The sequence below is a fragment of the Pezoporus occidentalis genome, unplaced genomic scaffold (assembly GCF_034315485.1).
Source record: "Pezoporus occidentalis ecotype Australia unplaced genomic scaffold, CSIRO_AGI_Poc_V1 ctg46, whole genome shotgun sequence".
Taxonomy (NCBI): Eukaryota; Metazoa; Chordata; class Aves; order Psittaciformes; family Psittacidae; genus Pezoporus; species Pezoporus occidentalis.
The window spans coordinates 8,663,538-8,684,973 of NW_026915791.1; the positions used below are offsets into that span (position 1 = coordinate 8,663,538).

At 53.1% G+C, this 21,436-nt stretch overlaps 1 protein-coding gene across 2 annotated transcripts in view; it reads left to right on the top strand.

The window, feature by feature from the left end:
- Positions 1-19,828, top strand: part of ALX4 (ALX homeobox 4) — a 41,360-nt gene extending 21,532 nt beyond the window's left edge. For both annotated transcript variants that reach the window (XM_062635952.1, XM_062635953.1), the window contains exons 2-4: positions 6,787-7,097; positions 15,714-15,842; positions 18,345-19,828. In XM_062635952.1, coding sequence (XP_062491936.1) covers positions 6,787-7,097; positions 15,714-15,842; positions 18,345-18,659 — 755 coding nt within the window. In that variant the 3' untranslated portion in view covers positions 18,660-19,828. The remainder of the gene's footprint in view (positions 1-6,786; positions 7,098-15,713; positions 15,843-18,344) is intronic.
- The last annotated feature ends 1,608 nt before the right edge of the window (positions 19,829-21,436 follow it).

The following is a 21,436-nucleotide window of genomic DNA, read 5'->3' on the forward strand; positions in this document are numbered from 1 at the left end:
GATATGGCTTAGTGTGAGGTGTCCCTGCCCATGGCAGGGGGGTTGGAACTGGATGATCTTAAGGTTCTTTCCAACCCTAACTGTTCTGTGATTCTAAACCTTATAGTGCAGAATGAAAGTCTTCAGCAAACAGCATGGGACCTGCCTGTTCTGCCTTTCATTTATCCAAGGGTCTCTAGACAGCTACTGGTCAGTGTGTAGGTGTGAGCCTACAACTGAGACAACCCCATTCAATATTTGTCCTATATTAGTGATTCTGGGAAGTTTTGTGATTTTTTTGGATTTGCTTTCTTTATGAGCTCCCATATTTTGTCCTATTCAGCATTGAACCCAGTCTTCAGAGCAGTTAGATCCTAACATTTGGTTTCGAGGAACTTGAGAAAAGCCAATACCACCAGGCAACAATAGCCATGGCAAAGCAATGCAGGGCTGTTTTGGGAGGAGAAGACTGCTTATCCCAAAGGTACCAGATTCAGAGCCAAAAGGAAACTGAAAACCCTTTCAATATTCCTTCTGCTCCTTCCCTGCCTTGTTCATCTTTCTTGGCAGGCAAGCACCGGGGACATACCAGTTCAGAGGTACTAGGTGGCTTTTGGTCCACATGCACTCTTTTAGGGAGAGATACAAGTAGGACATAGCAGAAACCCAGAATTATTTCCTAGCTGTTTGTGACATGCCTACATCTTTACTGCTATGATTTCAAGCAGGGCTTTGCATGATGTCTAGTGTGCTGAAAACTCAAAGATGACCACCCTTGGCTTGAAGACCTTCAGGTGTCAGAGAGAAGAACAAAGTCACTAAGAAATGGTTCCTCAGAGAGAACCAAGATGTTGGAGTAAACAAGAATCATAGAATCACAGAATGGTTTGGTTGGAAGGGACCTTAAAGCTCATCCAGTTTCAATCCCCTTTAACAGACAGGGACACCTTCCACTAGACCAGGTTGCTCCAAGCCCTGTCCAACCTGGCCTTGAATCTCCTTTCACATTCAGTAGTGAGGAACCACACAGTTTCATTTTCTCCCCATGGGACAATGGCAGTGCATTTTCTTGCTCTTTCTCTCTCCCTAGATCATGTTCCGGGAGCCAGAAAGTCAGCTGCAATTACAGCAAGTTGCTAGAAGCATTTTTCTTGCCTTCAAATTTTGCTAGTCAGCTCTTTCCTGCTGTTCAAATGAATATGCCACATGAAGAAGGACTTGGGGCATAAACTGTGCCTTTTTACTCTAGCCACAGCTTCTATGTGGCGTTTTCAGAACTGATTTGTTTATGTAAAAGCCAGTTTTGTTAGTGCCCTTTAAATAACATGAAAGAGGAGCAAGCAGCACATGTTGCATTTGTGCAGACGATGCTGAACTCTCCCCAAGTAGCCACAGGGTGTGTGAATTCAGCTAATCAGACAATAAAGCAATATGTGCCCTTGAAAGCAGATGTTTGTATTGGAAAAAGAAAGCTAGTTCAGGGGGAAAAAGCAAGAGGAACAGCAACTTCCACAAACAAATAACACACACGTGGGCGCGCACAGCGTTCCCCAGGCTTGCTGTGATGTAAACCTCTCAGCAGCGCTAGAGTTAATGTTTATCAAGCTGTCTGTCCCCAGACCCATGCAGTGATTTACTCCAGCAGGATGTAACCAGCCAGGCACAAAAGGGTTTAAGTGCAGCCAGGGCTGAGGTGGTTTTGACCCCCAGAGAAGCATCTCCAAGGCACGGAGTGGAAATGGAGCCAGTGACTTGGGTTGTATGCTGGTTGTGGGGCCATCGAAAGCCTATGGACCTACCAGTGCTGTGTGGCACCTTTGGCACTGTCCCCAGGCTGCCTTTCAGGAATAGAAGGAGGTTCTGAGACCTTTCTGCTCCAGGCTTTAGCATTGCTCCTGCTGGGTGATCTGCTCAGGAAAATAAGTTTCTTGAAGAGAGGAGCCTTAGGTATGGTCAGGCGGAGCACAGTAGAAAGAAGTTATCTTCTCCCCAGTTCCATCCTTCTAAAACCAGGCTTTTCTGTAGGAATTTGCTGTGTCTGTCTCTAACTCCCCAGGGTGGCCAGGTATTCCATGGCTATTTTTATGGCTGTTTTCATGGCTATATTAGCAGCACCAGCAGCTTTGGACAGGCTCAGCAGAGATTAATGGTGTCCATGGAGGTGAGCACATTCATGCAGTGGTCTCTCCTCTGCACAAAGGGAAGTTGGTTCATGATGTGTCATGGAAAGGCGCTGCCCCAACCATGTTCCAGCCTTCCTTCAGGTTCTGTGGGATCAACCAAATGAGCTCCCTGGCTGGGTTAAATGGACAGATGTGCTTTGATATAGGAACCAGCTCTGATTTATGCAAACTCAAGGGAACCGCTAGTACGCTGGACGCAAGGTGATGTACTCATCCTTATCCAGATTGGAAATAGAGATGCTCCAATCAGTTTCTGCACAGCAGAAAACAAATGCAGCTTCCAGAACTATGCCAATGGCTTTTGTCTTATGTGGACTTCTACCACTTGCATTTAAGAGGTGAATGCTGCCCAGTTTTACCAGTTGGGATCAATAGGGAAACTGTGGTTAGGTATCTGATCATTGCTAATAAAATCAGTGATGCCACATTCAGCTAAAAAAAAGTGGGTGTTTTCTCCCTCTTTAAATCCTTCTTTATATCTGCAGACTGCAAGAACACTCCTTGAACAGAAATAAGCCTAAAGACTTGGTCCATTCTGTATCTCAAATCCAGCTGCTCCATTTTACCCTGTATATCCCAAAACGTGGTTGTTTTCTTAAATGACAGCCTTGTGCTGACTTCTAAACTGCAATGACAGACAGGAGGCAGAAGGCTGCAACAGACAACTTGGGAACAAGTATAATGGCTTCAGCATGTGTTAAGGCACGATCACAGGGACTGGATAAGGTTACTACTGCCAGCCAAGTGCTGGAGGTGTGCTGGCTGGGCTGTGGTGTAAATCTTCCTTGTAGAATACACTGCCCAAAACCTATCTAGGCAACATTTTAGCACTGGTATTTAAGAACGAGTTGAAAGAATGACGTGAAGAGCCAGAGCTGGGTTTTAAAAGTCTTTTTAAACATCTGCACTTTAGATTTGTTGGGGTTTTCCTTTTTAAAGCATTGTTGCTGTGAAAAGTAAGAGTCAGAGCATGGCAGGGAGAGGCAGCATGAAATGGCCAGTGCAGGAAGCCATAGGGATCTGGGGATGGGCAGGGAGAAAACCCCTGGGCAGGAAGGCAGAAGCTCCCTGTGTTATTCACTGTAGGAGCAGAGAGGCAGCCCAATGCTCCTCAAGGCTGGGGTAGCGTGGGGTTCCTCACTGAGACCTTAATAGCTTGGATGAGATGCTACCAGAGCAGAACATTGGCAATGCCGAGATCCTGCAGGCTTCTTTGGAGCCTGAAGGAAACAGCTCTGTGCTGGTGGTGTCTCTGGGTTTTGCTGGCTACGTAGATGTCTTGCAACCTCGTAGGATCACAGGATCTATGCGAAGGAGTCTATCTTTGTGGTTTGCCACACATGTGCTGTGTAAAGGAGACCCAAAGCTGTGTATTTGACATGTCCTACTGGCCATTCCCATGTGGATGCACGAAGCTGACTGTGTTCTGATTATATTTCATACTGCTATAAGGGCAAGGACAGAGTTGTAAGCAGCAAAGAAGGCACCAAGTGGTCCTGTTGGGCTTGTAAGTGTGCAGTGATGCTCACATTACCTCCTTGTCATGGAGATCTTCACAATATGTAACTCAAGGTCTCTTTAGGTTTGATTAGAAACAGACACCCCCAACTTTGCACTGAAACTTTGAGGCCATCTCCAGTTACAGGAAGTCTGGGTATATCCATATGCAGATGTATGCAATTTGTTTCACTTCTGCAGTTAGCATGACTGGTTTTGAGGTCAGGGAGCCTTTTACTACAGAATGAGTTACATCTTGGGATGCTCAGCCCAGGGTGGATGCACGCCATCCCCTCCATACACTGCCCTCCATGCTCCCTGCCTCCTGCCTTCCAGTGACAGCTCATCCCTATTGGTACCCATAGGGGCTGGAGGTAAAGAAGCCCATATCTGCTCCGTGGCTGAGCAGCAAGGAGGGCTCTGAGCTGGTGGCAGGGATGGGTGGTCGCTTGCTCCTTGGGGCTGATGGCTTGTGACAGCGATAACCATCACTGCTGAACGCCCAGCTCCCAGCTGCAGTCTGAGCTACACAGTCAATGAAATCAAATCAGAACCAGAGCTTTTCTCTGTGTGTGTGTTTTGCAGACCCTTCTCCAGCTACTTAGGCTGCTCGAGTAGATAGGAAACAGCAGAAGGGCTCCCAAGGAAGGGCCTCAGGTCTTGTGTTTGCTGCTTGTTGGATCGCAGGGGAGCTGGGAAGTAGGGAGAAGCAGCACAAAGGCAGGGGGAGAATGTGCTGAGCTTCCTGACACCATAAATAATAAAAGGAAAAAGGAAGAAAGGAGGAAAAAAATTCCTGGAATACTTTCATTTATTTTATTACTCCATCCCTACTGATGCTCATAGGCAGCAGTCCATTGCTGCAGGCTTTTCTGGAGCTGTTTCATTGTCATTAGGTTTGAAAAGTATAAATATCATGGCCATAGCATATGATTTACCCGGGTTGTGGTGCAGGGCATAGTCCCAGCCTGTTTTGGATGGGCCTGTCCACCTGCATCCCCCAGGAGGGATGGAAGAAGTCAGCCAGTTGAGAAGTGAAGGTGTCAAGAGGAGGCAGAGTGTGTCAATGGCCTGGATACTGGTCCCAGTACCAGGGAGCATAAAGCTTGGCCGAATGCTCCCAAGGATCAAAGCAGAGAGAGTGGAAATATACATCAGGTTTTGCTGAGCTTTATGGGGAGCTCTTCAAAAGCCTGAGGGAAGAGTATTAGAGAAAGCAATAAATCTGAAAGCACAGTGGGGTGGCAGTGGCAGATGGCTCCTGCACCTCTGGTGCCTTCATCCCACATCTGCCTTTGGCTTCTCTGTAATAACTGGGCATTCTTTCCACAAGTCCCTTTCATAGCTCATCCTCACAAGCCTAAACCTGGGCTCTCCTTGCCCTCATGCCTGAGAGTGACAGCTACATCTCATCCTCCTGGTTGTATCCCAATCACTCTTTCTACTGCAGGAGTGAGAAAAGGAGAAGGATGCACACACCTTTTCACGGCCCGCTTATTTGGCTGTGAAGCCGTGACAGAGCTGATCTCAGAAGGGCTAAGCCATGAATATGCAGTGAATTAGATGGAAGGATGTTGTAACAAGGGATGACTGATGGAAAGAACGGGTATTTCCAAAGACACAGGCTAAGATGCCTGAACCGGCATTAATGACACCGCTGGGAGGAAGCTCCCAGTGGGAACATCATTAGATGGTGGAGCCACTTCCCAGAAAGACTGATCCTGGGCTGAGAACATTTAAAAATAGGCTAATGTGAAACTGACTGAAAAGGTTCCCCCTTGGAGTGCTCTTGGCTTGGTAAGGAGAGCATGGGCAGGGAGTACCACTGCACCCTTTCCTTCCTGGATCTGCAGGAGCTCAGTGTCGTGGCTCGAGGTCAAACCTTGCAGTCAAGGCTTTTGTCCAGGCGTGTGGGCAGGTATGGCATGGGCTGTGCAGCACAGGCTGGGTGGACCAGTCCCAGCAGACAAGGCCATTGCCATAGGTCCCATCCAGCATCCTGCTGGTGGGGCAGCACTCCTGTTAATGAAGGGCACAGCACTGGCACTGTGTGCAGGAGGTGGGCAGGAGAGGATGCCCCATCACAGCACCTTTGCCTGCGGATACATATGCTCCATTACAGAAGCTCAAAGGTGGTTTTACTTGTATCTACTAAGCTTTAGAGTGGAACCAGCTCACTGCAGTGGTTGAAATGTCCTCCTCCTGCTTCGCCCTGTTGGTCTTGTATATCATGGTCTATTGGGTATTAATTACTCAGGAAAGCTGGGCAGGAACAGCCTCCCAGGCTGCTGCCAGATTCCTCTCATCTCTCTGTGTGTTTCTGTAGGTGTCTCACACCAGCCTTTTCTATGGCACTAAGTGCCTTTCACAGCCTCTTTGCTGGAAGAAGCTCAAGTCCTCACATCAGGCTGTGGGGTGACTGAGGGGTGCAGAAATGCCTCTGCTGACAAACCCCCACTGCATGGGGATGCATGAGCAGAAAGCAAATCCCACCAAGCACCAAGCATGGCTGCTCTGTGTCCCTGGGTTTCTACCCTGTGTTATTCAGTAGGGGAGCACAGACGGGTTGGGGCCATCCTCTGAGGCCTGGGTTTGGGTCCCTCTGTCCTCAGAGACCTCTCCCATGGCCAGGACCAAGGAATGGAGTATTCCATGTGGTTCACTCCCACTGCGGGTGATAGGAGAGTGAAGCAGGATGTGCATGCATAGGGTGTACGCACATGAGTGTGCTGGGCTCATCCTTCCACCCAGCTCCTGGAGGGGCAATGAGAACAGGTAGCAGAGCTCACCACAACCTCCCCATGCCTTGCTGGCATCCATGGGCTGGGACCAGCCCCTTTGCCATAACAACCACCTCCTCCCTTAACAGCAGCACATCCTGGTGAGCTCCATCACCCTCAGATGCCAAAGCCAGCAGCTTTCCTGCTCCTAGGGCAGCTTTTTGCCTCACCTCCCTCCTCTGCCCATGGTGGTGTCACCCTCTCTACCTGCATTCGGTGCCCAAGTGCCACAGCTGCAGCTTTAATGTGTTGAACTAAATAACGGGTTGATTTACATCTGATGCCTTCTCTCTTTTCCCCTTCCCCACCCTGCTCAAACCCACCCTTCCCCATCCCAACCCGAATAGGTAAGGAGAGCAATTTGGGAGAGGCCGACCTGCAGCCGAGCTCCGATCCTTCGGGAATGGACAGCAGCTACCTCAGCGTGAAGGAGGCAGGGGTGAAAGTGCCCCAGGACAGGGCCAGCACGGACCTGCCCAGCCCCATGGACAAGGCTGACTCGGAGAGCAACAAGGGCAAGAAGCGGAGGAACCGCACCACCTTCACCAGCTACCAGCTGGAGGAGCTGGAGAAGGTCTTCCAGAAGACCCATTATCCAGATGTCTATGCCAGGGAGCAGCTGGCCATGAGGACAGACCTCACCGAGGCTCGTGTACAGGTAATGGGGAATGGGATGATGCTGGGCGAAGGGAGGGAGAATGGAACCATGAGCCTTGCTTGTCCCTGCAACCTCATCACAGCCTGCAGGCAGACAAGCCCTATCCAGAGCCCTGACACAGCCTTTCCAGCTGCGGATGGGGATGGTACATCCATGTCTGACACTAGTGTCAGCACCTTTATTTGGGTTGGTGGCTCCAGTGTTCATAGAGATGCCTCTTGTCATTGAGCTAATGGGGATGGTATAACCTCAGTCACCCTAAACAAAGCTATTACAAGATATGGAAGATCTTAAGGTCCTTTCCAACCCTAACTGTTCTATGATTCTATGAGTCTATACTTTCTTCAGGAGGTTCAGCAGAGGACACAGGTTTGTTAGTCTGAGGGGGACCAAGGTTTCCTATGTTATGGGCTCTTTCTGGCTAGATGGGGATGCAGAGGTGACCAGAATGTTCCGTATCAGAGAGCAGCAAGTGATACAGGAGAGGCAGCTCTTGCCTGCTTGGCTACACAGGCACTGAGACTGCACAGCACTTGGTGGTCTGAAGCATAAAGATGCTCCCACCAGCTTGGGATGAACAGGAGTCAAAGAGCCACACTGTGGTCTCAAGCACTTCCATCACACAGGTCCCAGCTCCCATGAACTAGAACCCCACACTAACCTGGGGAGCCAAACTCCACATTGAGAGTCAATGGTTCCCTGAGTGCTGCTCTTTCCTCCGAGTCAGGGTTAAACTGAAGGCCTGGCAGAGCTCAGAAGCATGTGCAAGAAGGAGCACCATCACTTGGAGCATCTGCAGCTCACTCCGTGATGGCCATCAGAGCTCCCACTGAAGCTTAGGCTCTCATATCCAGTCTATTTAGTCCTGTGACTTCTGTCTGCAGTCATTTATCAGCTCACAGCCCCAGAACCTTCATTAGCATCAAGAATAGCTGGCCTGTGCACACATGTGGTTGTGTCTTATACCAGGAAGACTCCCAGCCTGGTTTCCCCTCTGCCCCTACCTTTACCAGTAGTCGCAAACAGCCAAAGCAGTTGGGCCAGCATCTTGCTTAAGTCCCTTTTAGTCTGTACAGTTTACTTGGAAGTAGCTGCAGGATTTTTCTTGTCTGATTCCTGGTTTGCAAGGCTGGTGTCCTCTTCTTCCCCACAGCAGCTTCTCTTCAGGCTGGACTCAGCTGTGCTTCAATAGAAAGCATCACAATTCCTATTAGTCCCACGCTTGGCGTGCTGGGCACTGCGGGATGGGCAGGGAAAGGCAGTGCTACAAACATCAGCTCTCTTCTTCTCCCCCTGGATGCAGGCTGTGATTTCCCATGGACACATCACAAGTGCTGATGGGGTCCCCCGGGAGGCCAGGCGCAGCATTGGGTTACCGGCCGCGCAGGGCATGAAATTCCTTTTGCTTAGGAATGAGAATGAGGTGCTGGAGGGTGGCAAGCTCCTCCTGCCTGCCTCAGAGCCAGCTAGCGCATCCCAGCCAGCGCGCAGGGCTGGCTAAGAGAGGCAGGATGCAATCCACACGTTCCTTCCATATAACCCGTGATCCTAGGGGGGTTACTCCCCACTTTACCACTGGATAACACTGCGGCCAAGGGGAGAAGCGCCTCCACAGAGGAAATCAGGCACAGCCTGGGGTTGGAGGTTGGAGATTTCACTCTGCTCGGAGATAAGCACCCCCAGAAGCCCAAGAACAGCCTCTTGCAGCCTCTCACATCCACCTCACGCTTGGGATGGTGATGACAGGGCTCATGTAATGGAGCAGCTGAAGAGCTTGTCCGAGTGGCCTGGCCTCTTATAAGCACTTACCCCAGGGTGAGAGGGGTGAGAACCTACATTTCAATTGTTCCCCCATCTGCACCAAGCAGGACCTGTTCCCTTGTGCTGCGGGCCAGCACCCAGCCACTGCCTTGTGTTGAAGGGCTGCTGTGCCCCCAGGAGAAACGGGTCACAGCCTGGGGTGGCACAGGGTCTGCTGCTGATGGAGAGGGAAGCTTTTGGTGTTGGGGACTCAGTGAATGAGCCCAGTGCCTGTTTTCAGCTCTGGGTTGTGTTATAGCTTGTTTAGGGCTGGCTTTGGCCTCCCACCCCTTTGGGCAACACTGCAGTACTGAGAGCCAACAGCTCACAACCAGAGATGGAGCATGGGGCAGCAGGAGACGGATGGCAAAGCAAATTCCCACTGCAAGGACCAAGAACCCAACCAGGGCCAAGGCAGAGGGTGCAAGTCACAAATAAAGCACCAGCCCCTTGCTTTTTACCTCCTACAAGCCAAATAGCCACTTATGTACTCAGCTAGCAGGGACTCTGACTGCTGGGGGGTGTCTGGGCTCACACTGCAGCCCCATGGGCTTTGAGGGGAGCTCAACTGTCCCTCTCCCAGGGGAAGGAATTGTCCTCAGAGGAATGGTGAGTGTCCCAGGAGGCCAGGTTCAGCAAAGCAGAGCAGGGAGACAAGGCACCATCAGGTCTGAGGTGTGATGCTCCCTCCCATGGCTGAGCCAGCTCTGGCTGGAGGTCATCCATCCCCTTTGGCCAGGCTCAGCATCCTGGGGAGCACAGCCAGCCTCAGCACTGCAGGAGGAGCAGATGTGGAGCCAAGGGAGGGAAGTGGCAGCTCTGGTTTGTTCCATCCCTTTCCCAAGCTCATGCTTCATTAGTGAAATAGCTGCTGGAGATCCCTATGTCTGGAGAAGCGCTCATGCCAGCGCCGGTGGCATTCTGCAGCCTGGCTCCATTGCTCTCTCTGCCTCGGTTTCCAACCTTTGCTGTTAGTGTCTGACAATATCAAAGCTAATCCCCACTGCGATGCAATGCAATATTTCCCTTCCTGCCTCCCACAACCCAGCCCCTTATTGCCAAGTGATATTAAGCTACTGCGCATCCCTGTTTTTAGAAGTGGGAGCCATGCGTAAGCCACCCCATGTATCCCATTTTTTTCCTCCTCCTTTTCTATGTCCAGGGCTGCAGAAAGAGCTCCTACTTGGTACCAGCAACAAGCTTCTTCCAGCCCATCCATGCTGCTGCAGATGGTTTGAGACATGGTACACACATGTATTCACACATGGCTCCTTGCATGCACACGCACATACGCATCACAAGCCTGGCCCTGGCTGCTCATCTCTCTTGTGCTCTAACTATTAGGCTGAGAAAGTTGGGGCTGTTCAGCCTGGAGAAGAGAAGGCTGTGTGGGGATCTCAGAGCAGCCTTCCAGGGTCTTAAGGGGGGCTATAGGGATGATGGGGAGGGACTCTTCATTAGGGACTGTAGTGACAGGACAAGGGGTAACAGGTTCAAACTTAAACAGGGGAAGTTTAGATTACATATAAGGAAGAAGTTCTTTACTGTGAGGGTGCTGAGGCACTGGAATGGGTTGCCCAGGGAAGTTGTGAATGCTTCATCCCTGGCGGTGTTCAAGGCCAAGTTGGACAGAGCCTTGGGTGCCATGGTTTAGTGTGAGGTGTCCCTGCCCATGGCAGGGGGTTGGAATTGGATGAGCTTAAGGTCCTTTCCAACCCAAACCATTCTGTGATTCTATCCCTGCCTGCTGGCCTGCCCTGTGGCAGAAGAGGAGAGGGGGTTGGAAGGAGGATTCGCAGCCAGGGAATGTAACCCCTCATCCAGCTCCCCTTGGAGCCAGCCTTGTGATGATGGCTGGGACCGCTAATGAAATGTTTTCAGCGGTGACCCTGTGATGCTTGAAAGTGAGAGGGAAATGTCAAACTCTGCTGTAGCAAAATCACCGCCTTGGAGGGGAAAAAAAAGGGCAACAAAAAAAGCAAAGCAAAGCAAGAAGTAATATATCTTGATCCCTTTTCCCCCATAAAACCCTGGGAGGCTGGTGGAAGGAGCGGAAAGACTGAGCTAAGCCTGCAGGAAATTAAACATGAAATGAAAACAAGGTCGAGTTATTCAATTCTCTCATCCCAGGCTCCAATTTCCCATTCCAGGCCACTGATAAAATGGTGTCCAGTTTCAGCTCTCAAGGATGAATTCTGGCTCTGTTCTTGCAGCCTGGAAAGCAAAGGGGCTGGTGGACATCTCCAGGATGACGAGAGACAGACTGGCCTTTCGCAGAGGGATGGGGTCTGGAGACGGAGGGAGATGGAGCAGAGGGATGAGGGCAGCAGGGATGGAGGACAGGGATGGGGAGAATAGATGTGGTGAGGCTGCCAGAGTCTTAAGTGCAGCGAGGCATTGTCTGCATCAGGGCAGTGATGCAGCAAGTGGGGCTTCAGCACAGGGTGAGATCCTGGCTAGATCCAGCTCCATGGATGCCCCCAGCCCATCACTAGATGTGCAAGGACCATCCTCACCCTCCACCACTGCACTAGGGTGGATAAGAGAGGGGAAATCACCTTTTTGTTTAGCTGGGAGGAAGAACAAACTCAGGGATGCAGCTCCAAGTATCCAGAGGGGCCTTGGTGAGGTACCAGCCTGGCCCATCCATCCATACCCAGTGTGGCACTCATGGGGCTTGGTGCCAGGGTAGCGGCAGCAAGACAGCGAGCTGGAGCCTCCTGCTTTCTTTGTCTGAGGCCATTCGCAGCCTCCTCACCCCCTACAGCACATCAGCTGTGTGTGCATATGGCTTTAGGTACCAGCATATGGCTGAATGTTTATGGAGACATGAAACATTTTGTGTTCTGTGGATTTTTATAGGGCTGATTTGGTACGTCAGGGCTTATCAAAGCATTGTCTGCAGGAGCCAGATTCATGACATTACCCTCCACTCCCACTCTAATTGATAACACCGAGATGCAGCCCACAGCCACTGCCTATTCCACAGAGTACCCCATCCTGATCCCAAAGGACACGCTGCATCTACTGCTGCAACCTCCACTGTCACATTCCCCTTCTATAGCATCCTCCCTCAATGGAAAGTGACAGGCAATAAAGGGATAAAGGTCTTCTGTTAGGTTTAGATTTGCTTTTTAAAAGCAAATTGACGGAGGGAACACTTGGGATGAGTTGGTTTTCTGATGACAACTTCAGCATCACACATTGCCCTGCCTGCCCTGTTTCCCCTGGAGCACTTTGGTCTAGGGAATCCCTACAGCAACATACCAAGCAGCCAAAAAGACCTGGACCAGAGGTAAAAGGAGAACATTAAGTAGTGGCCCAAGCCTTGTCACAAGTGTTTGGGAGCAGTGGCTCACTGCCAGCCCTCAAGTGTCTGCAGTGCCCCTGGCACCAGCACTTGTTTGTTCAGCCTGGAGGGAGACCTTATAACAGGCTTCCAATACATAAGGGGGCCTTATAGGAAATCTGGAGAGGAGCTTTTTACAAGGACCTGTGGGGACAGGACAAGGGGAGTGGATTTAAACTGAGGGAGGGGAGATTTAGGTTGGATATAAGGAAGAAGTTCTTCCCTGTGAGGGTGCTGAGGCACTGGCAAAGGGTGCCCAGAGAAGCTGTGGCTGCCCCATCCCTGGCAGTGTTCAAGGTTGGACAAGGCTTGGCGCAACCTCCTCTAGGGGAAGGTGTCCCTGCCCATGGCAGGGGTTGGAACTGGATGAGCTTTAAGGTCCCTTCCTACCCAAACCATTCTGTGGTTCTGTGACTCCTTCCCAGCCTGATCTGATGCTTTGCCACAGCCTCGCAGCCCCCCAGCCACATGGGGTTTGCAATTTGGGAATTGCCAGTTTAAACCACTTCATTCTCCCGGTGCCAGTTCAAACCAATGCACCTATGAGAAGAAAAGCCTGCACTGTGGACCCCACTCCACCTTGGAAAGCATCCCCATGGCTGCTTTGCCACTGTGGGGGGATCCAAGCACGCAAACCCCACGCTGATGGCTTGGAGGTCACATCACAGAGCCAGGCACTGCTGCAGGACCCTGTGCTGGGGAGCCCCGCTCCGATGGGATGCTCCATGCACGGCGGTGCAGGTGTGTGGGCAAAGCACGCAGGCACGGCCGCATATGCCTGGCACATGTTCACGGCGGCCGGCGCTGCGCTCCCTACCTGCTCCGCACCCCCCTGTGCACAGCAGGGCCTCCTCCGCCCGAGGAGGAACCGGGTCACCCCCGCTAGCTTTGAATGTGCACATCAAAGAGGCATCATGTGGGCCAGCCCTGGGACTGGCCTGCAGCTGGGCTGCAGCGGCCGTGCCAAGAAGGGAAGCAGACGGATGCCTGGGGCATCAAACCCGCTCCAGTCGGATGCTCCTCGTGCGCAGCGTGTGCTCCGATGGGATGACGTTAGGAGCTTTCTCGTGGTGCTTTTTGTACCTGCTGTAAATCCTTGCGGCGTTTTGGATTCAGGGGTCGGGGGGTTAATATTGGGTTGCTGCTTTGGGTATGGTTAGACTGGTTGGCTTGGGGACGGCCCACGCCAGTGGCATTATGTGGCAAAGCACTAAGCCCTACACCATCCACCCCTGCACCATCCAACCTTACACCATCCACCCCATACCCTCCTTCCCTACACCATCCATCCCTACAACATCCAACCCTATACCATCCACCCCTATACCATCCGTCCCTACACCATCCACTCTACGCCATCCATCCTTACACCATCCACTCCACACCATCCGTCCCTACACCATCCACTCTACGCCATCCATCCTTACACCATCCACTCCACACCATCCGTCCCTACACCATCCACTCTATGCCATCCATCCTTACACCATCCACCCCTACACCATCCATCCCTACAACATCCACCCCTATATCATCCGTCCCTACACCATCCACTCCACACCATCCATCCCTACACCATCCACTCTATGCCATCCATCCTTACACCATCCACTCCACACCATCCATCCTTACACCACCCACTCCACACCATCCATCCCTACACCATCCACTCCACTCCATCCATCCTTACACCATCCACTCCACACCATCCATCCCTACACTATCCATTCTATGATCCACATCGGGAGGACATCGCAGTATCCCCCCTCCCTGCACTGAGCAGACCACAGACCCTCAGTTACCCACTCGCACCATGGGTCTGGCAGCAGTGAGGAGCTGTGAGAGACCAGCACAAGATTGAGGAAGGGCAAACTGAAGCAGGAGAGGCTGAAACAGCTCCTCCAGCACAAGAAGGTCAGCTCAGACCAGAAACCATGGATCCTCAGGCTTTTTTCTCCCTGTAGCAGCTTTTAGCTGCATTGATGCAGGCTGCTAATACCAGTGCTCTTTTACCCCCTAAAGCCAGCTTGCTGCCCCACTGCCCCCCTAAGACTACCCATTATCCTCCATGAGCTTCCCCAGCTGCCCTCCAAGCAGCAGAGCTGCCCCATGGCCAGGCACAGGCAGGACCAATCTGTTCATTAGTGATCCCCCCCCTCATCACCGTGTAAAACTCGAAGCAGAACCGAGCAGCTTTGGGGCTGCTCCTGTCATGCACTGGCGTGACCTGCACAACCCAGCCGCTGGTGATCGCCTGCATCCCTCAGTGCCTTCAAAGCGGCTCTTGATTGATGCGTTTCCCTGACTCACAAGCTTCAAGAGGCTTTGAAGACACTGGGCCCGGCTCTGATCTCTCTTAGGCCTGATGCAAATCAGGAGCAATGGTGCTGACAACAGTGCAATCATCCACACTGATGTCAAGCCAGTAAAAATAAGAGGAGAAGCAGGGTTTGGGTCCTTCCTCTGCCTTGAAGGGATCTGAGCAGCGCTGTGAAGCAGAGAGAGCTGCAAGCCCTGCAAAGCAAAGTCAGGGTAAAGCTAAGGACACGCAATGCTATAGAAGGGCACTCATCCTGCAGCTAAGGAGGGGAGGGGTGTTGTGCTGTGCATCTGGGCTTTCACAGTTAAGAAAATGAGGGCTTCAATGAGAAATGCAAGCTCCCAGCCAATGGCACTGTCACAGCCAGGATCAGGCTTAAGGAAAGCCCAGGTGCTGCTGGGTTCAGGCACACATGGATGTGTTCCCACTTCTCATCTGAAACTGGCTGATGGCACAAGGGCTGTACCTGGGTAACACTGCTTTAGGGGTGTGAGGAGCGTGGGCTGCACCAGGCTGTGGGGGGCAAGAGCTGTGGATGTAAGGGGGCTGGAGCACCTCCCATATGGAGACAGGATGAAAAAGCTGGGGCTGTTCAGCCTGGAGAAGGCTGCGTGGAGACCTTGTAGCAGCCTTCCAGTATCTGAAGGGGGCTACAAGGATGCTGGAGAGGGACTCTTCATTAGGAACTGTAGTGACAGGACAAGGGGTAATGGGTTCAAACTTAAACAGGGGAGATTTAGGTTAGATATAAGGAAGAAGCTCTTCCCTGTGAGGGTGCTGAGGCGCTGGCACAGGGTGCCCAGAGAAGCTGTGGCTGCTCCATCCCTGGCAGTGTTCAAGGCCAGGTTGGACACAGGGGCTCAGAGCAACCTGCTCTAGTGGAAGGTGTCCCTGCCCATGGCAGGGGCTGGAACTGGATGAGCTTTAAGGTCCCTTCCAACCCAAACCATTGCATGATTCCATGTGTCCAGACAGGCAGAAGATGGGCATCGACTGTTGCCTGGGGTGCTCAGACCCCCCAGGGTTACCCAGCATGGCTCTTGTGCCATGCACACCCCCTCTCTGTGATGCTCTGCCTGCTCCCGGGGGCTCCCCATCCACCACCAGCATCTCCCCTGTTCACAGCCCCCTGTTGCCCTCTCCCCAGGTCTGGTTCCAGAACAGAAGAGCCAAGTGGCGCAAGCGGGAGCGCTTTGGTCAGATGCAGCAGGTCCGGACCCACTTCTCCACTGCCTACGAGCTGCCCCTGCTCACCCGTGCTGAGAACTACGCCCAGGTGAGCACATCCCCCTGCCCTGCTCCTGCTGTCCTGGTACCGCTGATCACAGGTACCCCCAGGTGATGCTTCGCTGCTTGGGCTCATCCATCTGCCCTCAATAGTGCAGGGGCTGGGGCTGTATTGCCAAGCACTGAAGGAGTTACACAGCTGGGTGTCCTGCTTTTCTCTTTCAAGCAGGCACCAAAACCATCCCTGCTTGACATGCAGCCACCCTTTGGGCACAGGTCACCCTGCTCAGCATGTCCTATTAGGGGGAGATTTAGGTTGGATATGAGGCAGAAGCTCTTCCCTGTGAGGGTGCTGAGGAGCTGGCACAGGGTGCCCAGAGAAGCTGTGGCTGCCCCATCCCTGGCAGTGTTCAAGGCCAGGTTGGACACAGGGGCTTGGAGCAAGCTGCTCTAGTGGAAGGTGTCCCTGCCCGTGGCAAGGGTTGGAACTGGATGAGCTTTAAGGTCCTTTCCAACCCAAACTAGCCTGGGATTCTATGATGACATTGCCCTTCCATCACGTGTGCCCATTAATATCCTACTGGTTTGGAAAGGTCCAAAAGACTATTTCACACCTAAAGCCCAGCAGTTCCCAGCAATGATTCCCATCTCCATGCCTGGGTTCCATGCCCCCTCTTAAGGCGGTTGGACAAAGCATTTTCCCCTGGCAAATCTCCACAGCTGTCTCACAGCAACACGCTGTGGTACCCACACTGCTCTTGATGACGTCTGGGGATGCTTCCCAAGGGATTTGTGGGTCTGTGCTCCAAAGGAAGGGTGGGAGCAGCCTTGCTGGGGTATCTGTGGCTGCTCCCAGAGCCTGCTGAAACCATTCCTGCTGACCCAGGAGGCAAGGGCCGCCTTAGCTTCCTGCCCTGGGGAACCTGCCACCACAGCAGCCTCCTAAGCGTTGAGCCGGGCCCCATTTCACAACGCTGCCTTCAGATGATGCCAGGACATCGTCAGGGTGTTCATCAGCTCGAGGGCTATGCTGTGCCCCACAGAGCATTCCCTTCATCCTGCTGACTCCTCTTCCCATCACCCGGAACCCCCTCGAGGATGCTCTGAACCCGACTTGTCCTCACAGATCCACTTGGAGCCCTTCCTCCCCCAACACCCTGGCTCCCAGCTACTCCAGCACCACACCAAGAGCATTTGACCTCTCTCCTGCTTGGCATCCCACTCCCAGCTGAACAAGAAGCCCTTATGAAACAGCTGAGAGGTGCCAAAGCAGCTTTTCAAGCAGGGGACACTCTCAGCCGCCTTCTCAACGTGCCCTTTGTAACTTACACTGGCTCCCTCCCTCCTTAGTGCCCTCCTCTCCCTGCCCTGGGGATCAGAGAATGAAAAGCAAGTTGCAGGAGGAAGGAGATCAGAGAGGGCCCAAGGGTGAGCAGTGGCACGAGGGGCTCTTTGCTCTCTCCAGATGCTTGCCTCCTCCCTGCTTTCATCCCCTGTGCCCATGTACCCCCAGCACACACCTATTCCTGCCGGTGGATCCTGAGCCCCCTCCCTTCTTCTGCACCATCATTTAATGAGTGACGCTGAAGGAACCCAGATGCCGCTCAGTTGCTTCCTCAATGGGCAACGAGCATCACTGGGAGAGGGGAAAGTGCCGGTGCTGGGGGCTGTGGGCAGCTCAGCTCTGTGTGATGTAAAAAGCCCCAGTTTAGGCAAAGCTGCCCTGTGATGGGGTAGGAGGGTGGATTGGCAGCCTCACAGCGCCCCTTTCTGCCTGCTCCCTGTAGTGGGTAGGCCCAGGGAAACATGATGGAAACACCAGATTTTCTATGGAGAGAGCATCCCTGCTCCAAAGAGTGCTGATGGAGTAAAGGAATAAAAGAAATGGCTGAGGGGGAAAAGATATCATTAGAATAGGATAGGATAGGATAGGATAGGATAGGATAGGATAGGATAGGATAGGATAGAAGACATTTAAGATCTTCAAGTCCAACCGCTCCCCAGCACTGCCAAGGCCACCACTAACCCATGGCACTGAGGCCTCATCTCCACGGTGTGTGAACACTTGCAGTGATGGTGACTGCAGCCCTGCCCTGGGCAGCCTGTTCCAATGCCTGAGCACCCTCTGGGGCAGGAATTGTTCCTCAGCTCCATCTAAACCTGCCCTGGTGCAGCTTGAGGCCGTTTCCTCTTGCCCCATCCCTTGTTCCTTGGGAGCAGAGCCCAGCCCCTCCTGGCTCCATCCTCCTGTCAGGCAGTTGTAGGCAGCGATCAGGTCCCCCCTGAGCCTTCTCTTCTCCACACTGACCCCCCCAGGACCCTCAGCCCTTCCCCATCACACTTGTGCTCCAGAGACTGTGTCAGAGGAGGGCGCATTCCTGCTCACTGTGGGTTGCTCTCCCACCCTCCCTGCCCTTGTCCACACTGACACAGATTTTGGATGGGCTGCAGATCAGATGCACCACATCCCATCCCACCGCCGCTCCCCATGCACAGCGCTGCCCTGTGGGATGCTCTATGACACCTCTGATGCTTCTTCTCCCATCCCCAGATCCAAAACCCCTCCTGGATCGGCAACAACGGAGCCGCCTCCCCGGTGCCCGCCTGCGTGGTCCCCTGCGAGACGGTGCCCTCCTGCATGTCCCCCCATGCTCATCCCCACGCGTCCGGCGGCGTCTCCGAGTTCCTCGGGCCCGGCAGCCACGTGGGACAGACTCACATGGGCGGCCTCTTCGGCACGGCCGGCATGAGCCCCGGCCTCAATGGCTACGAGCTGAACAGCGAGCCGGACCGCAAGACCTCCAGCATCGCTGCCCTGAGGATGAAGGCGAAGGAGCACAGCGCCGCGATCTCCTGGGCGACATGACAGCCCAGCGCCGCACCGGGCACGTGGGGACAGCCGAGTACATCCATCCACCCGCTTGGACTCCAGACACCAGTTGCCTCCTCGGGGATTGGAATGCAAGCACTTTTAGCTACCCTTATAGGCATATAAAGTACCTATGTTAACGTAAGTGGAGTGTTCCCAGCATGAACGCGGCGGCTCCCGGCCCCCTGGGATTCAGGCGCGTGGAGCATCGCCAGTGAGATCCGGGTTGGGATGCGTCCCTTCTCACCTCCCCGATAACCTGGGCATTTTTGTTCTCCCTGCTCCTTTCCCTGACACCAGATCTGCCTTTCCAAAGAGGAGGAGCTCGCTGGTGTGTCAGCAGCTTCTCCCATCCCACATACACACCCAGACACATCTTCTCCTCCTGTTGTTGGCAGCGTTGTTCAGATCTGTCCTGCCTTGGGCAGGGGACTGTATGGGGACTCTGGCACCAGCAAAGAGACACTTCTGCTCCCATCCTTTTAGCGGGAGCCACAACTGGGAACAGGGCTGGGAAGATGCTAAAGGCTAGAAAGAAGGCAAATCAGCCCACCTTCTACCTTACTTCCTTTCCATCCACAGCACAGAGCTACTGAGCTAGCTATAGGGCCATATAGAGCTATAGAGGCCTGTGAAGGGGGTGCCTCTCTTCCCAACACAGCACAGTGGTACCACACTGAGAGCCTTTGCCTCTAGTTGCCCACCCCAGCACACAACAGCTTCCCAGCACAGCTCGCTGCCCCAGGGACCAACTGGGGTTTGCTTTGCCACGGTCACGGTCAGTGCTGGGGCTCACACAGATGGTGGGGTAGGAAAATGCTTTCCCTGGGTCGGGAATTGTGATCCTCAATGGGAGGGGAGCACAGCTGCTGAGTGAACGCACAGCTCCCCAGTGAGACCGCTCCGAGGAGCACACACAGAGCCACGGGTGCGAGGCCATCGCGTTCCTCGTGTCCTGGGGTCAGACACAAGCAGTGACAGCCCCTCCTGCAGCCCTGCACCCCTGCTGCACACAGACACACAGGGAATGGGGAATGGCACAGGGAGCAGGTTGGGAAGGGACCCAAGGCTGGATCCGCTCCATCTGCAGCCACTTGGATCCTCTCCGCCGTGCAGAGGGAGCAGGAGGCAGCAGAACTTGCCTGGTTTGAGCCAATGTGCATCCCCACTTCTGGTAAGATCCCCTTTGCTCCCAAAGCTTTCTGATGATCTTGTAGTGCTAGGAATGACTTTGGAGCATCCTTTTCCCCACTGAACCCTCACCAAGGAGAAGCTGAGGATCAGCTGAGCACCCACACAGCGTGGCTATACAGGCTGAGCTTGAGTGAATCTGAGATTCACAAGGGAAATACAGGATTTTACTCCCATAAAAACCTGTGCATCAGCCTGCCCTATCTCCTCATGCTCAGTGTTAGGGGATCTTGTAGCTCAAGGCCCAGGAATATTTAGTGGTGTTGGAAAAGGCTCCAAATAAGCTGCAACCAAATGGTTTCAGGTTAATATACAAGCATTTCTAGACTGCCACACGCTACCTAAATGGCACACCATTGCTAGATCAGATGTAACATGTATTTATTGGCATAAGACCAGGAGTCCTGTCTCTTTTCTCGCCTCTGAAGTGCCAAGAGATGCCTACCTTGGTACTCACAGGGCATCACAGTTAACCACACCATGTGTACAACCAGGGCATCTCCCATCACAAGCAGCCAGGACTTAACGTCCCAGGCTGAACATTCATCTGAGCCATTGGACATAATGGTTTAGGTGCTAGAAGGGATGCTCATCACTGAACCAGGCAGGATCATGCTGAGCAGATGGAGGTGGACATCACCCCACCAAGCACCCATGGACCAGTGGCAGGAGGTGGACCTCTAGCAGATACTGTGCAGGCAGCTGAGCACAGCGTCAGGAGTGTTATCCCAGGTACAACGTGATGCTTCCCATGGTCAGGAAGCAGCTTCCCATGGCCAGGAGGCAATCCCAGGAAGGGCACCTGCCTGAACAGCCCAAGACAAGGCAAACTAGCAAGAAGCAGGGCTGAGGAGGGGCAGTGTTGCAGGCAGGAACATGGGGATGGGTTTCACATGGTCTGCAGCTCCAATGGAGGGATGTAGCCATTCAAGACCTTAGCTGCATTCCCTGATGGAGTTAAAGGGTAACTTTTCCTCATGGACTTACACAGGGCTATGGTTTCACCTGAGCTGTTTAACAGTCCAGAGGGATGTAGTGATAGGACAAGGGAATGGCTTTATACTGATAGAGGGGAGATTTAGGTTGGATATAAGGAAGCTCTTCCCTGTGAGGGTGCTGAGGTGCTGGCACAGGGTGCCCAGAGAAGCTGTGGCTGCCCCATCCCTGGCAGTGTTCAAGGCCAGGTTGGACACAGGGGCTTGGAGCAAGCTGCTCTAGTGGAAGGTGTCCCTGCCCGTGGCAGGGGTTGGAACAGGATGAGCTTTAAGGTCCTTCCAACCCAAACCATTCTGTGACTCTATGATTAAGTGCTATATCCCTTGTCTTGTTAGAGACAGGAGAGCATCCTGGCAGCAGATTGGCATTTACAGAGGCTCCCCCCCTACCTTCTCTCACCTTAAAATCCATGTGCAAAGCACATGTTGGGCTCAATCTATTTTAATCACCACACACGTGCCCAGACCTGAGCCTGCCTGGAAGCATCACGATCCGAGGGGGAATGCTGTTCCCTAGAGCCCACTGGCTCCAGGCTTCCTTCCTCACTGCCTCTGCCTCGCACAGCCCCTGTGCCCCCATCCATGGGT